General features: G+C 35.9%; 1 protein-coding gene across 2 annotated transcripts in view; it reads right to left on the reverse strand.

Annotated features, from left to right (window-relative positions):
- Window positions 1-1,792: 1,792 nt before the first annotated feature.
- wnt9a (wingless-type MMTV integration site family, member 9A) overlaps window positions 1,793-16,016 on the reverse strand; it is a 28,892-nt gene continuing 14,668 nt past the window's right edge. The window contains exons 2-5 of one of the 2 annotated variants that reach the window (XR_001661686.1): window positions 9,959-10,218; window positions 7,980-8,242; window positions 3,221-5,234; window positions 1,793-3,187 (exon numbers count right to left, since the gene is read on the reverse strand). Coding sequence is in view for 1 of the 2 variants with exons in the window: in XM_007548638.2 (XP_007548700.1) it covers window positions 4,728-5,234; window positions 7,980-8,242; window positions 9,959-10,218 (1,030 nt within the window). In the remaining variant the exon portion in view is untranslated. Of the gene's footprint in view, window positions 5,235-7,979; window positions 8,243-9,958; window positions 10,219-16,016 lie in introns of both variants that reach the window. The other variant, XM_007548638.2, reaches the window with a different exon arrangement.

Consider the following 16,016-nt stretch of genomic DNA (forward strand, 5'->3'; position numbering starts at 1 on the left):
TAATTTATGAAAGCCTTTTAGTTTCTCCTTCAACAATAGAGAAGCCCCAAAGGAAGAACAGCTGACATCAAGAGGGTCTTGCTCCTGGACCTCTGATTTACTAACATGTGTCAAGTATATTCTAGGCTTTTCCAATGATGTTTCAAGCATTAGAAGAGATGCAGTCATAACTGTGCTGTGTTTTTCCAATTGGAGAAGAAGCTGCTACTCTCAGACTAGGATAACAAATTCTATTTTCTCTTGGATTAATGGAGCTTTTAGGCTTCACAATAAGGCCTCAAGATATTTGCAGGACTGTTGACAGAGAAAACTCTGAAACCTTCTCACCCTTATCTACTGAGGCGAGAGATCATGTTGAAATGTGCCGTGTCTGACTACAGGAAAGCCAAAACCAAAATATTATGTCATTGTCAGATTCATTTGTTTTTGATAAATTAGTTTTACACAGGTTTAAAACCTCCCGTGCTTCAGTAATACACATAGCACTGTAGTTGTATTTTTGATTTGTTTGCACTAAATCAATAAAACATGTCAAAGCAAAGTTAGTTTGATGCTGTGTGACATTGCAAAGGTCCTTAAATTTGTATCTGATTCCTATTAACACCTAGTTTCAACAATGACGTCCTGTTTCATAGCATGAAACCATTTTGGCTTGGCCGATGCTCTTCCGTAAAAAAAAGGTGGGTCTCAGACAGTTTTAACAGCAGCCCAGGGATTTGAGATACAGAGCCTTTTAGCCACACCCTGCAGCCGTTGCATCATGCTACAAACTGTAGCATTGTGGGAAAATCATTGATGGTATGTTTTATTTATTAGTTTTCTCATGAAAACAACTTTTAGTGATAGAGACAAAAGTCCATGGGGCATTATAGAAGAGTCAGTTTTTCAGGTGAAGACTAAGTACCCACATCTGAAGAAAAATTAGATTTTGACAAAATGTGGAAAATCTTAAGGAATATGAATACTTTTATAAGTCAATGTATTTAAGCAATAGGACACTAGCTGAGAAGGTATGTTTTGAATGAACTACTTCATATGCTACCAAAGACATTAAATGATGAAAGTACAAAAGTTAAAATTTTAAAAATTCATTTATTATTTCAGATTTTTTTTTCGCCTTTGTTATACAAAGATGTTAAATAACTTAAATACATTCTTACCAGTCATTTGCGATCTGTTTATGCCTACAAGCTATACACATGAGGTAGAGGGAAAATAATTTAGAGTTCCCATAAGACAAGAATAGGTGGACATGGACAAAACTCAGTTGGTGTAATAGTTTCACAAAAATAAAATACACAGTTGATGTGTGTTATGTATCTGGAAAGCACAGCATAAATCCTATCAAAATACAAACAAAGTAGGATATAAATCAATTCATACAGACGGGGGCATTTTTTTAACACTGTAGGAGAATATATATGGTTGGACAGCTACAATAAAAATTACAAAAATGCTCAACAAAAAAGGCAATTATGTGATCAAATCTAAATCAATAAAAAATCTGGATGACCGTGACCATCTTCAATAACTATAGGTGCATTAATTAATTTATTTTTTTAGGATTTATTAGTGCTTGGATATTAATTTTGACTTTACATGATACAAGATTGAAAAATATATTGCTTTGTGAAACCTCAACCCCAAAAAGGCACAGACACCCATAAGAAAAAAAACAAAAAAAGCATTATAAAATCCAGGATATAAAATCAATTTAAACTTTTTATATATTTATATATTTACACTAAACACATGCTCATAATATTTTCAAAAAATAATTTATCTCTTAATCTTTTCTACAAAATAAAGTTTTATACATGATCCACTGAATACTAAACAGTGCAGAGCTTTGTTTTTGAGAACATAGATGACAGTGAAATCGAAATATGCATCATGGTCCTCTTTTTCCTTGACAGCTTGTAGGCCTATGTACAAACCAAGAACACACCAAAGAATGCATTCTGTGTGAATTTAGTATATCTGTCATATCCGTTGCAAATCCATTTAATTTAATAGCAGAGAGCCGCACAGCGCTTGGGCCAAAAAAATGTGGAAAAAAACCCATAAAACACCACCGGAAGCTGTGGGGAGCAGGCATTTATCCTACGAGTCTCAGCATAGCTATTATGGTCACCATGTAGCGTGCAAGGTTCTGTGTAAGTGTTTTGACCAGTCTTTATTTGGAGTGCCATCTCCTATCAAAATGTTTGGAATTTAGCACCTCAGAACAAATAAGCCAAGTGATGTTTGCATCCTAAAGCACGAATTTAAAGCCAAAGTGAGGCGAATGAATTAAATGTACTCCGATTGGCTAATTATCATACTAAAAAAAATTCTCAATTTTGCAGGTTAGAAACAGTGATAATGCTGAACCAAATAATTTGTTTTGTGAGAGTTCCCCATAAGGTTTGATTAAAATTTTTGTGAGAGCTAAACATGTGCCTCAGTTTTGTCTCTATACCACAGGAGAAGAAACCATTGCTATTTACATTAAGAGAAAAAAAATTAAATAGAAAAGATCTGCACTTTATTGTGTCTATAAATACAGATGTAAAATACTTTAAAGGGAATTGAGCTTCAGTGCGCGGATGTTGCTATAATACATAAACGGGTCCCTCACTCAGTAGTTAATTCTCACCAGAATAATGTGAAGTGTTGTTTGCATTGTTTTCCTAAATATGTAAAACACCAAGAAACGGTTTTCTGTTCTAGTAAAGGAGCATTCTTTTGTTGAAGTAGCATAATCTGACTAAAAATGCTAATAAATAAGTAACATTCTGACAGTGACTGCAGCTCTTTTGTTTTGTTTGTTTTAGTACGAGATTATGCTACTGCAAAAGAGGAATGCATTTAATATATTTTATTTGAAACTTTACTAGGTGTGCTGGTAATATTCAAGGGAGTTGCACATTGATAGTTTTGAGGAATTGTACTTATTCACTTTTTGTCGAGTTTCACCCTCGTCTCTCTAGCATCAAGCAGCTGGTTAGCATAGCTTATCCTAGCACTCTGTCAGCCTATAAAAACCAGGTGTAAATCTTTCACACAGACATCACAGATGTTATTCTCCTAAATCAGGCTTAAGAAAGCAAGATAGTAGAATTCTTAAAATGCTGAACTTTTGCTATGAAGTGTCACTGTCACTGCAATTTGTATTGTAGAGTTTTATTAAGACCCAATGTGTTGACTGAGTCACACGTAGAAAGGAAGAAAGGTGGACTAACTTGTGTATAAATAAATCTTCACTGGCTTCCTGCAGACTTCAGTGGTGAAAGTCCAGCTTTACGTAGAGGCATCCGTTTGTGGAACATCACATAAACGTCGGCCTTATCAAAAATATATGTATGCCAGCTACAAGGCATAAACATACATATTCACTAGAGCAAATCTGCACACTGTCAGGTTAGATTTCAGTCTCAATTGCCCCATGCTGTTTAAACTTCTACTGCACACACTGCAATATGGCTCAATCAAATTGTGGCAGCTGAAGAGAAGAGGCAAATATGGAAATGGTAGGGAGTTACATTCCTACAGTTCTCCACAGTTTTCTTTACAACAAAGTATAAAAAGAAAAACCAATAAAAAAAAAATTAAAAAAAATATGAAGCTGCACAGAGCTCCATAAAGTCTGATCAGAGTCGCATGCCACATGTCTGCTGTTTAAATGATAACCTGCTGCAACAACGCAGGCTTGAACCACTGGTATCTCTAATTTGAAATTGTCCGCATCTTTTTCATATTACTTTATCCTCGTAGATATAGTGGTTTAAGTTATTCCCTGAACACTGGTTCGCTCAAGGCTAGGAATAGCCTAAACTGATTGGTTTAGTTGTTTTCTGTTAATTCATTTACAAACAGTTTCATATTACATTACTGAAAATAAAGAAAAGAAAATCCTCCTGGTAAAGGAGTAGTCCCAAAGGATCTATAAATTATCCACAAGACATCAAATACAAGAGTGTTGCTTTCCAAAGGCACTTGCCAAAATGGATTAAAACAAAGAGAAAAACAACACAAACAACAAAATGTTTGTGTTTTTAGTGGTTTGATTTTACATAGTTACATAAGTGGCTTGTATAATATCACTAAATCATAACTGGTTTTATTTACATACATATGCAAACACACAATGTGTGTGAGTGTAAATATGTGCGTGTAAAGTTAATCTTACACCCAGTCTTTTTTTTTTTTTTTTTTTTTTTCAGAATATGATTTTAACTGGAATAAAAAATATTGTCACTCAAACTTTTGCCAGAGTGCAGACACACACAAGATGCACACACACATATTTAACACACTCACACACACTATTGTTCTTTGGGCAAAGCCCGTAAGAAATAGGTTTGTGAAGCCATCCGTGTATTTATTCTACAACTGGATTATTAATTTTCTTGGAAAATGTTGTCAATGGATTTATGAAACAGGTAACAAAAAAAAAAAAAAGCTTTTTTCCTCAAGGCAATGCTGTGATTAAAAAGCTTGAGATGGTAACCCAGTTGTCTGAATATTCTGCAGGACCCCTGAAGCCCACATTAATCCATCAAAGTGCTTTTTTGCTTTTTTTTGGTTTGCTTCTCAACTTTCTGCAGAACGTTGTTCCAACAATAGCAGCACAACCTCAGATGAGAACAAACCAACCAGTCTTCTTCATCACAAAGACCTGAATCACAAAGACCAACCATCTTTGACTTGCTCCACTGATTCTGAGGCACCCGGCAGCTGACACTTTACCCCTTGCAGGTGTAGACTTCTTCTCTCTGTGTGCACTGCTTGCATTCGACGTAGCAGCACCACCGCACCTGACACTGGCAGGGCCCGGTCACCTCCCTACTTTGTGTATTGTGGCCTCGCCCACAACAGATAGCATCACAGTTCTGGTCTTTGTAGCACTTGCGTGCTGCGGTGCCTGCTGAGTATTTGCTGGGTTTACAGAAGCTGGGCGAGTCCTCGATGTGTAGCAGATCCATAGTGCGAGGGATTTGATCGCTCAGACCAGGCAGGGAGTGCTGCTGCTGCTGCTGCTGCTGCTGCTGCTGGTTGCGGCCCGTCGAGATGTCTCCCTCTCCAGTGGCCTCATTGGTAGAGCTGCCGACCTTGACAGAAGTCTCGTAGCGCAGCTTCAGTCGGTTGCCGATCTCATGAAAGGGTAGGAGCTGTCTCCAGCAGGTCTGGACAGTGCAGGAGCCAGAGACACCGTGGCATTTACAAGTAGTCTCTACTCCAGCCTTGATTACCTGAAGCAGAAACAAAAGATCCTTGTTAACGACTATAAAGCATTAAAGGCATAACAGCTATGTAATTTAAAAATCCTTTGTTTAATAAGCGAAACTTGGAGGAGTTGAATTATTCTCTCAATTATTTCAAAAGGGTGAAGCAGAGTTGCTTCAGACTGGATAACTATTATATTCATTGCTTGTTTTCATAAAATGGCCAATTAGAGGCTTTGCTTATAGCTTGCAACACAAAGGAGAGCATTATAATACTGCATCAAGACTTTAATAATGATAATTAATGTGTGGGAAACCTGATAATGGTGAAAATCTTGGACATGAGTTTTAATTTAACAATTTTACAGGTATAGTCATAGGTCAGGGTAAATTATTGCAAACAAAATCCCACAAACAGAATTCATTGATAAAGTTTTACATATTTGAACATGTGAACAACACACTTGCCATTTGATGTGTTTTATAAATCTTGGTTAAAACCATGTACCATGGCTATTTGGAGATTATTATCTCCAAATAATCTCTGCTCTTGTCCATTCTTGAGTCTTTATCAGTGTATTCTGGTTAGATTCATGTGTGCTGTCGTTACTGTGTTAATATTGCCAGTGGAAATTATTACTTTAATAAAAAAGAACATTTAAGTTGACATTTGTGGCAAATATAACACTTTTGTCAAAAGAAAGTTGGATTGGCTTAAGTGGAATTGAATGCTTCTAGACAGTCTCGTTTAAAAGTTTCCATGCAGTTTGAACTTTTTCAGAGTCTTGTCATGTTACAACCACACATTTCTATACATGTTATTGGTGTTTTACATGGTAGACTACCAACCACTGCATGGTTAAAATGAAATTAATTTCTTTTTTTTCTTTTTTTCATGTTAAATCTTAAAAAGTATGGCTATCTATTTGGTCCCCTTGCATTAATATTTAAAGTTAAGATTATTATTTTTTTGTTTTTTTTTGCAAAACAGATCAGCCTCAGTCGCATTGGATGGAAAGCCTCTGATAAATTTTATATTGGATTTAGGTCTGAACTTTGGCACATTCTAAGACATGAAAATTATTTTATCAAAATTATTGCACTGAAATAGTTCTGAGTGCACGTTTAGAGTCATTGTCCCCCTGAAAGGTCAATGTCCACTCCAGTATTTTGCAACCTCAAACAGCTTTTTTCATGAAACTCCCAGTATTTCACCAATTTATTTTCCCCATTGCTTCTTAAAAGTACAAAAATGTTATAAAATAATTAAATTAATTAACACATTGCTAAAATTGCTTTCAGTTCACCAGTGCAATAAAGGGCTATTTTCATTTATTCATAATTAGAAAAAAATCAAATTTCATAATTTTCTTTCACAAGTTTTCTGCGTCCTCAAATTCCTGTGACAAGCTGCCTGTTGCCAAATATGTCAAGTGAAGAGCCAATGGTCGTCTTGTGAACTGACTCTCCCATCTAAGCTGCAGATCTTTATAATATAACAATATGTGGAAAAATTCGAGGGGTTTGAGTACTTTGGCAACTTAATGCTTTTACCACAAATTATTTCATCTTCTCTCAACTTAGCAGTCATCCAAAGTTCATTACAATTTTAAAAGCCAGAGGAAAATAAGATCAAAACTCTGCGTCTTAAGTGTGGTTTAGAGAAAATCAGTTTTTTTTTCTTTTCTCCAGCTGTGAAAGAGATCAGGGAACAGGAAGTGCATATTCATCACACCAGCAGGTCAAGAAAATTTGACTGGTCAGCTTTTTAAAATGTTTGGTGCAGAGGTTAGCACATTCCAGTTTTCTCCTCAGTGTGGGAATTTATTTGGAGCAAATGTGGTAGGCCTTATACCTCCTAATGTACACATTACAGTTCCACTCACTCAAAAAAGTAACAAAAAATAATCGTTTTTGCTAACGTTTCTGAACCACACTTCTACAATAAGTGATTTTGAAAATGAGTGAAAACAACATGTCCCAGACTCCAACTTGCTTTGACAAATTACAGTCATTCTTTACTTTTTATACTGCTATTAAATAGGCTTCCAAGATAAAACCCCTGTATTTGTAGACCACAAACAATTGGTTGGCAGTGCTAGAGCACAAATGAGGGTTGCTCCCAATCTAATCTGAAGGAAGAAAACAAATATGGACTAACAAGCAGTTTCAGAATTTACCAGATTTACAATAGCAGTTACTTTAATCATTCCAAATTATTTTATTAGCCATGTTTTAAGCTAAACTTTTCTGTGAGTTTACGCTCCAAAAGTTTCCTTCTTTCTGCAGTTTTTTCGATAGCCCTTAATAATTTGTTCTTAGATAAATTTGAATTCCCAAATAGAAAAGCAAAATGTTTTATTGCACTTGGGGCTTACGTAGCTAACATATCTGTTCACTATTATTTATATCTCCAAATAATCTCTGCTCTTGTCCATTCTTGAGTCTTTATCAGTGTATTCTGGTTAGATTCATGTGTTTTGTAGTTACTAACTGTGTTAATATTACCAGTGAAAATTATTACTTTAATGAAAAAGAAAATTTAAATTGACATTTGTGGCAAATATAACGATATAAAATTCCTGAGTAATAAATTTGCTTTCTTTTAAAGCTACTCCCTAAAAGGGATTTTAATGGGTGTCAGATGTTCATAAATAAGAGTTTGCACAAGATTAGAGGAACTTTTAAAAATTGATGATGCACGGGAAAATGTATCCTAATCTTTTTAACTAGAAGAAAAATAAAAAAAAGAAAGAAGAGAAGCTACTTTACCTTCATCCCCACATTTGTGTTGTGCGTGTCCACTCGTGCACGCAGGTCCTTGTTGGAGCGTTTGCCCAGAAATTCCTTGACAAATTTATTGGCATATTTCAGGTTGTCTCCACAGCCTCCCCACTGCCAGGCCTTGCGGTTCTCCAGGTCCGGGGCTTCGTCACACGTGCAGCGCTCCATACGTCCTGCGCTGCACGCTTTGGCTAGGGCGTGTGTTAGGCCCGCTGAGGAGATGGCATACAAGAAGGCTGTCTCTTTGAATCCTGGGGAAGCATGGTTAAAATGTAAATTATAGAATGTAGTTTTATATATCAATAGTCAGAAATAAAGACGCAGTATTAATTTTTAGAAAGTTTGTGAATTTCTTCATGTATGCGTTTAGAATTCAAGTAGGGTGCAATCTTTGGGTTGGTGTAATCATGATCTAATAACTTTCAGATTTATTAAAAGTCTACAAACTTCTCAAACGCTAAGTAAGGAGTATGAAGTAATATTCAATTAATCTCTACTTCATTTTAAACCATTTTGCAATCAGTTTCTTTTTTTTTTTTTGCAGTGGCACATTAGTATTAAAGGAATAGCCATGAAATGTCCAGATCTTAACATCTGTCATCCCAATGTAGTTGATGCAATGCAGAATTCTAGTAAAAACAATAATGTAATCCAGATCACAGTTGGTACAATGTAGATAATGCCCAGATTGGCTGTCAAACCGTTATCTTCAATAATTTGCAACTACGGGGTCTTATGTGCTGCTTAAACTCCTACATCTGATGAAGCATTCTACTCGGCAATACAAGCCATCAGCAATAGCCCTTTGTATTTCATGCAACCAAAGTGGCAACATTCACACAATAAAATTTGTATCGTACTAACGTGAGCAATTAAATTGTTATACTGACAAACAAACTAGCAGTGGATAAAACCCGGTTCAGATTTGAGTTGCTGGGTTAACAAGAATGAAATAAAATACGCTTTTTTGAGAAAAGTTTGCTTTTATAAGTTTATTTCAGATCGTTTTCACAAATTAAAACTTGTTTAATCCGCCCCGACTTGACTCATCTATTGAAGTTTTCACAAACAAAGCTGTTAAACTGTGTCAAAGAATCTCTATTCGGTGTAGTTACCCAGTTCAAGTTTAATCAGTCTAACAGATTTAGATTGGCAGCTATTGGTTAGCCACTTATGGTAAGCAACGGTTGTCAGCCAGACGAGAAATCTATTTAAGTCAACTCTGTCAACAGAGCAACTCAAGAGTTAGTTACTTTTTTACTTCAAAGTGAGAGTCTCAAGCATTGACACTACAAGGTGTCATTTTAAATAATGTACCTTCAGATCCAGGGCCCATAGTAATAACTCATACTTATTTCATCAGACGAAGCCACATGCTGACAGCAACTAAATTACATTTTAAAAAAGACCTTGTGGCTGCAGATCTCTTTACACACCCAACACACAAGAGTATTTTATCACAGCATGCTCTCATTTTGATACAAGGACCAGTCAAGAAACCTCAGAGGATTTCATTTGTAGATGTTGAATGCATTTTTTTTTTTTTTTTACTTCTTTGGCAATTGGAACTGCAAAATTTCAGTGTCTTATTTCAATGGGAACTGACCATAACTGGAGTACCAGTCAGATATGGTGTGAAAATTTGTGCAAGTGCCATTGCACATTATGCCGATTTGTGCAAGTGTGATCAATGATGAAGACCCACACTAGTAAGTTTCTGGTTCTGACAAAGAGTATTCAGTGAAACCTTACTATAAATTGCAGAATCAGGACATTGATCAGTTTTCAGTCACTTAAATTCATACAGGGATCTGCCTGTCCATGTAATTACATCTTTAAGTTTAAATATCTCCTATGTTGCAATCGGGTTTAATTTTACACACCTGTTATGTGCACTCCCCTCGACTGTAAGTAGGAATTTGTATGTATAGATAATAAGAAAAATAGTATGTTTAATTTGCTCTTACCTCTTTTTAATATGTTGGCGCGATGCCTCCCCTCTAATGTGCAATTCCACCTCTCAAAGCGAAACTGATGCTGGCATTCTAAGGCACTCATAATTATGGCCTCCCTCAAGGTATCCGCCACGCCTGGGTCTCGTCTGCACATCCTGCGCTGCTTCTTTTCCAGTTTGAGACGGTCACAAAGCTTGTAGTGGGCCCTACCCGTGCTCTCTTCTGGTAGAGAATTCAGTGGCAGAACAGACAACGGTTCATTACCGGTCAACCTATAGGAAAAACACAATGCAGAGGGAAAAGTGAGGGAATGCAGCAGCCACCTCACATAAAGTTGAAAAGCCATACTGCAGAAACAGAACAGGAAGCATAGCTGGGAAACGTAATGTTCAAAGCTTAGTTAATGTTCAGGGAAAGTCAACTAGAACAAAGTTAATGTTCAGGGAAATTCATCATATGTTAGAGGCTTAAATAAATCTTGATACAGGATTGTCTGAGTAGGTCAGCAGAGCAGGAAATATTCTGTTTTTTTTTTAATAAAGTTCTAAAGATTGGTCTCATTTGAAGTAAGTGAAAAACACAAATACATTAAGCTAATTATCTTAGAAATTAGAGATGTTTGAGGGATTTGATGTTGATTATTCAGTGACACGTCCGGAATGTGACAGACATGTCATATGCATGCAATACGTCATGTCATCCACAGATGTATTGTGCTAATTAAACATAACATGGGAGGATTTGCATATTTATTGGAGAAGTCTTAGCATTTTAAAATTGACATTCCTCTGGCCCAGAATGTCTTGATTAAGTTTACATTTACATACATCAATGAGTTTTATTGAAAATCTAAATTATCATCAACGAAGTGGAATGGCATTAAGTGGTTTTGCAGTGGCCTACATATACATTTTAGTGTGTATGCATTTCTATTTAGTTTCCTTTAAACCTCCCACAGTCCTAAGACAGTGGGAGGTTTAAAGGACTTTGTGCGTGGTCCCTGCTTTTATTAGGTTTTCAGGAAAAGATGGGCTGACGGGACACCCGCTTCCCGTTTCCTGACCGTGACATCTGCAGTGCCCTTCCTAAGAGTTGCACTAAGACGGTGGGAGGGTTAAACTGATGCCCAAAGGAAAATTCAGTGCCACCCACTCCCTTAAGAAATCCGTAAAGAGAACTCATTTAATGTGAGCTTAATCTTAATTTGAAACCGTTTGGTTTCAGGATCATAATTGAACTTCTGGGTTTTTCTGGAAAGTTCATCAGAGTTTATGGGTAGATGAATGGAGATAAATACAGGGCAATCCTGGAGGAAAAAAGTTTTAAAGGGTTTGGTGGCTTGAGACAGACAGAAGTTTACTGTTCAGCAGGATAGTAACCCACACATAAAACTTGAGCAACAATTAAATGATTTAGATCACAGAATATTAATTGTGTTTTTTGAATGCCCCACTTAAAGTCCTGACCTATATAGTAATTAGACTGAACTTACATAGCAATTTTCCAGTTATATTGACAGGTCAAAGCACTTTGCACAAGAGCCACGTTCACCCATTCACACTCACAAATCATAGGTAACTTGGGGTTAATGCTGTGCCGAAGATTAGAGGACGATGATGGAATTGAACCAACAGTCTTCTGATTGGAAGACAGCTACACTGATGTAACTACTCACTGATTTGGTAAAGACATACTCCAAAATAGCAATACAAAATACAAAAATACAATGCAAAAAAAAAAAAAAAAAACATGCTACACTTTTTGGATTTTTATACTCAAACATGTTTATAAAATCTTGTAAGAATTTTGTTCTACTAAGCAAAAATTCAGAAATTTTTGTTGGCGTATTGCATACAATCCGAATAAAATCCACTAACATTTGTGACTCTGAAATGACAAACTGACAAAAAACATTTAAGGTGAATGAGTCCTTTTGGAAAGCACTAACAGGCAAATGTTTAAAAACTCAAAGCATAGAATGAGAACATGTGGTAAACTTGTATGTCTTTTGTCAGTTTATATAAAGGGAGCCATCTGCACATTTTAATCCACTGCCGCACAGCTGGCAAAACCTATGACCAGTCATCTGAGATTGTGATAGGAAAAGCAGATTGTTACTTTTGTAAACACACATGGGGTACATGACCGTCAGCCTGTGACCAGTTTGGTCACATCGCCTTTCAGATCTGGCACAGTAGTTGCTCATTATGTGTCTTTTCTGGCCTCCTTCATAGTCAAAGCTGAAACTGAAGAATCCACAGATTTAAAGAAAGCCACAGCAGCACAGCTGTGGGGGGGCGTCTTTCTGCAGCTTTATTTTTATTTTTAAAACTACATGTATTTGCGTAGTGACACCACATTCAGCTGATTATTGATACACATATGAAATTAAGATGTTATTTTTATCATGGTTAAAAAAAAAAAGAATAGGAGACTGAAATGACCAACTGATAACGAAAATCAAATGTCTTATTGATGAAGTGAGCAAAGAGAGAAAAAGTAAATACTTAAGCAATCCAAAGGATTTTTAGTTTATTTGAAATGATGGCAATAACCGAATCCCTGATATCTAGGTCATTAAGCAATATGGATTGAGGATATGCTGACCTAAAATAATTGTTATGGTCCTGTTCAAATATATGAGCATTGAACATCTTACCTCCAGCAGATCACTCTCTTGATAATTTAATTTAGAATAGGTCTTGGACCTAATTGCTAGTATAACATTAAATTGTACATCTATTTTCTTGAACTGCTCCAACTTTAGAGATGTCATAACTATTAATCATTTCATAGATTATTAAACCATCATGCTGTTTGTATTGAGTGGTTGTCAAAATATTTTTGAGCACAGAAGATAATGAGATTGGCAGTTGGGCTCTACTAGTGATCTGTGTGCAAAGCACTTAAAGTCAGATTAACTATCTTATAAAAGGGTAAGGCCTTGTAAAAAGCAATTAAATAGTGTTCATTTAAAAGGCCATAATATGTTTCATTTTCACTATTACATCATGCAATTAAATTAACTGGAAACATTTTACTTATTCCATTCTCAGCATGTTACTCAAAGGAAGATCACCGATGGCACACCACCTCCTATCTACCTTTCCATTGTAATAATCACTGGCTTTTTCTAGTCCATTGGAAATCTACAAAAGGTTTAGAGGTTTACATGAATGCTACATTTTGAACCTTTAAAACTTTGACTGCAATTGTCGGTTATTTACACAGAAGCAGGTTGGTATTTATGCAGGAGGAGAATGTTGTACCATCAATGATCCCAGCAGACTGACGTAAACTTTTATGGCATTTAAAGTGAATAATGCCATTTCATTGAGCTTAATGTTGACTTTGTTTTCTGTTAAGTCGTCCCTTTGACTGGAAATGCTTAACTGTCAGTAAGTGGGTCAAACAAAAAGATAATCAATTATGCATTACTTCCTACCTCCATTCCTGTGAAAGCATTAGTCAGTTCTGTGTAAATAATTTCCCAATGGAAATGTAAAAATTGTTTGAAGGGTCATAAAACAGAGCTTAGAAAAACACTCTGCTGTTTTGGGGTTTACAGTTATTTTTTTATATAGTGGAAATCCACTTTGTTTTTAGCTATTAAGGGTAAAATTTTAATTAGTAATAGTGTTTGAACAGAACCTCACTCGAAACAAACTTAACTACCCTTTGGGATTTTATAGTGATGTGTAAACTGGTTAAGGTAAACAACCTTTGAGACTCTTCATCCTTGCAAAACAAACGTTTCCTCATTTTCGCATCTTAAGCCAAACAAATAATCTTCATTTCTCCTACCAACCCATCTTTTAAAAGTTCTCACACAAAAATCATTCATTATCACAGAGGAGTTATCACAGCAAATGGGAATACGGCCACAAACTGCATTAAAATAAAACTATTATTTCTAAGGTGTCAACCACTTGCCAAGTATCCATGCCAGGCTAGGTAGCAATCCAGATCCAGGACTGGTAAATGGAAATCTGTATTGCTTCCCCTTTAAGCATTGTATCGCTTGTCAGAGAGAAGTCTGTCACTGCTCACTTTCAGTGCAGCCTGTAACATAAGGCCAGAGGAGTTCCTCAGCAAGAGATTTGTTTTATTAAGTCCAATAACTGACTGAACAGGCTGAAATGTTTCCCCTTTAGTCCTCAGTGCCACATCGTTGGACTTTAATGGATCACAGATGCTTCAGTTTGGGATTTGTTTGAATGGTGCTCAGCATGTTCATCACTTTGAGCAGTCAAGTTTGAGATGAGTCAAAAAGCCTTGCTTAAACATGACATGAAATGACTTTTTTTTTTTTACGTGCATCTGCCTTATTTTACATCTCCTCTAACCACAATTAATTGAACCTTTTCAAAAGATCATCACTTTGTAGAAAAAACTGAAAATGCTATAATATTGCCCCAAAATTGTAAACAAAAATCAAAATCACATAAAAACAGAAAAATGTCATGCCAAAAGATAAAATCCATCTCTCTCTAAACAGTAACTTGTGATTTGTTAAAAGGATAAATTAACATGAAAAGATACAGAAGAACACAAAAGAATGTCCAAGTACATAAAATTACAATAGTTGTAAGACATCACAGATGAATTAATACATAGAAACATAATGAAATATTTCAAATAAATACAACAAAAGCAATTAAATACATATGAAATGATTATAAATTTGTAATATATACATGTGAAAAAGAAAATTCTAGTAACAGGCAGTAGTCTTGATGAACCACAATATTATTACCTAACCAAAGCAAATTTTTCTCAAAAATATAATCTATTGTAACATGTTTTGTTTTTGTAACAATGCATGTTACAAAAACAAACAAAAGAAAAACTGTGACTGAGAGGATTCAACTGTTGTATTGATTCTTGTTTGAAGCACAAAGATGGACTTTAACCTCGAGGAAGTTTATTAATGGTATGATTTTACTACCGTCTACAGTCTCTTTTTGATAAAAACACACTTTAGGCAAAAATGACATGAGGGCAAAGGGTCGTGGAAGAGGGAACAGTTGTTAATATCTCTAGAGAAGAAAGTACTGACTCATTTGTGCAAGGTTTCCGCTCTGCGATTGCAGTCGAATAATATCACAGACAACATACTGGTGCAGTTCCCTCAAATGTTCGGACACAAACCAAACTAAAACACAAAGCTTTACTAAACTGACACAAAGCATTACTAAAAGTAAAGCTTGCATCTTGAGTGAAAATGGAAAACTGCTGAAAATTAAAGATAATATTTTCTCTAGGAGCAGGACCGCAACTCCTGCTGTCACACAAAAAGGTCAGACATTCCAACAAGATGATGTACCGTAAGAGTATCAATCTGTTGTTTTCAATGAGGAAGGAACTCATTCAACTCACTTTGGGAACAACAGAATTGCACAAATATTTAGTCGCTGATTCACAAATATCTAATCAGATTGGAGAGAAAAGGGAATCCTTGGTGACTTTACATCCTTTTAATCAACCAGAGATTAAGTCATAAAGTCTCACATATGATGGGATGAAAAAAAAAGGAAAAAACAATCAATGCCTGCTTGAAAACTAACCAGTCACTCAGATAATATGGTTCAAAACATAAATCATGAGAGAGGGGTAGAAATTACTTTCAAAACTATAACTTGAAACAACATGATTCTTCCTCCCGAGAGCCTGTCGGTTTTTATCCACTGAGCCGTAACGTGAGTATTTCCTAAAGTTCAGCTGCTGCCTGTATGACAGTTAACCCAGATCCTAGATTCAATAGATCATTGTTTAAGCCAATTGCACAAACAAAATGAAAAAAGTAGGATAGTCATCTCCCATTTCTCAATCAAGGGAAATGGTCAACATATACCATGTTCTGCATGGAATTTGAATGCCATCTCTCTGAATGTATGGGCTCTTTCTGGGTCCTCCTGCTTACCCCCACATCCAACAAGTAGCGTGCAACTGGTCACTAGTTTCCATTGGGTCTGCCTGTGTGTGCATAGTTCATTTCAATGTAAAAGACTGGTGAAGTGTCCAGGTTGCACCTCAACTTTGTTCCATCACTGGAGATGGGTACCATGAA

Source organism: Poecilia formosa, unplaced genomic scaffold (assembly GCF_000485575.1).
Source record: "Poecilia formosa unplaced genomic scaffold, Poecilia_formosa-5.1.2 Scaffold27, whole genome shotgun sequence".
Classification (NCBI taxonomy): domain Eukaryota; kingdom Metazoa; phylum Chordata; class Actinopteri; order Cyprinodontiformes; family Poeciliidae; genus Poecilia; species Poecilia formosa.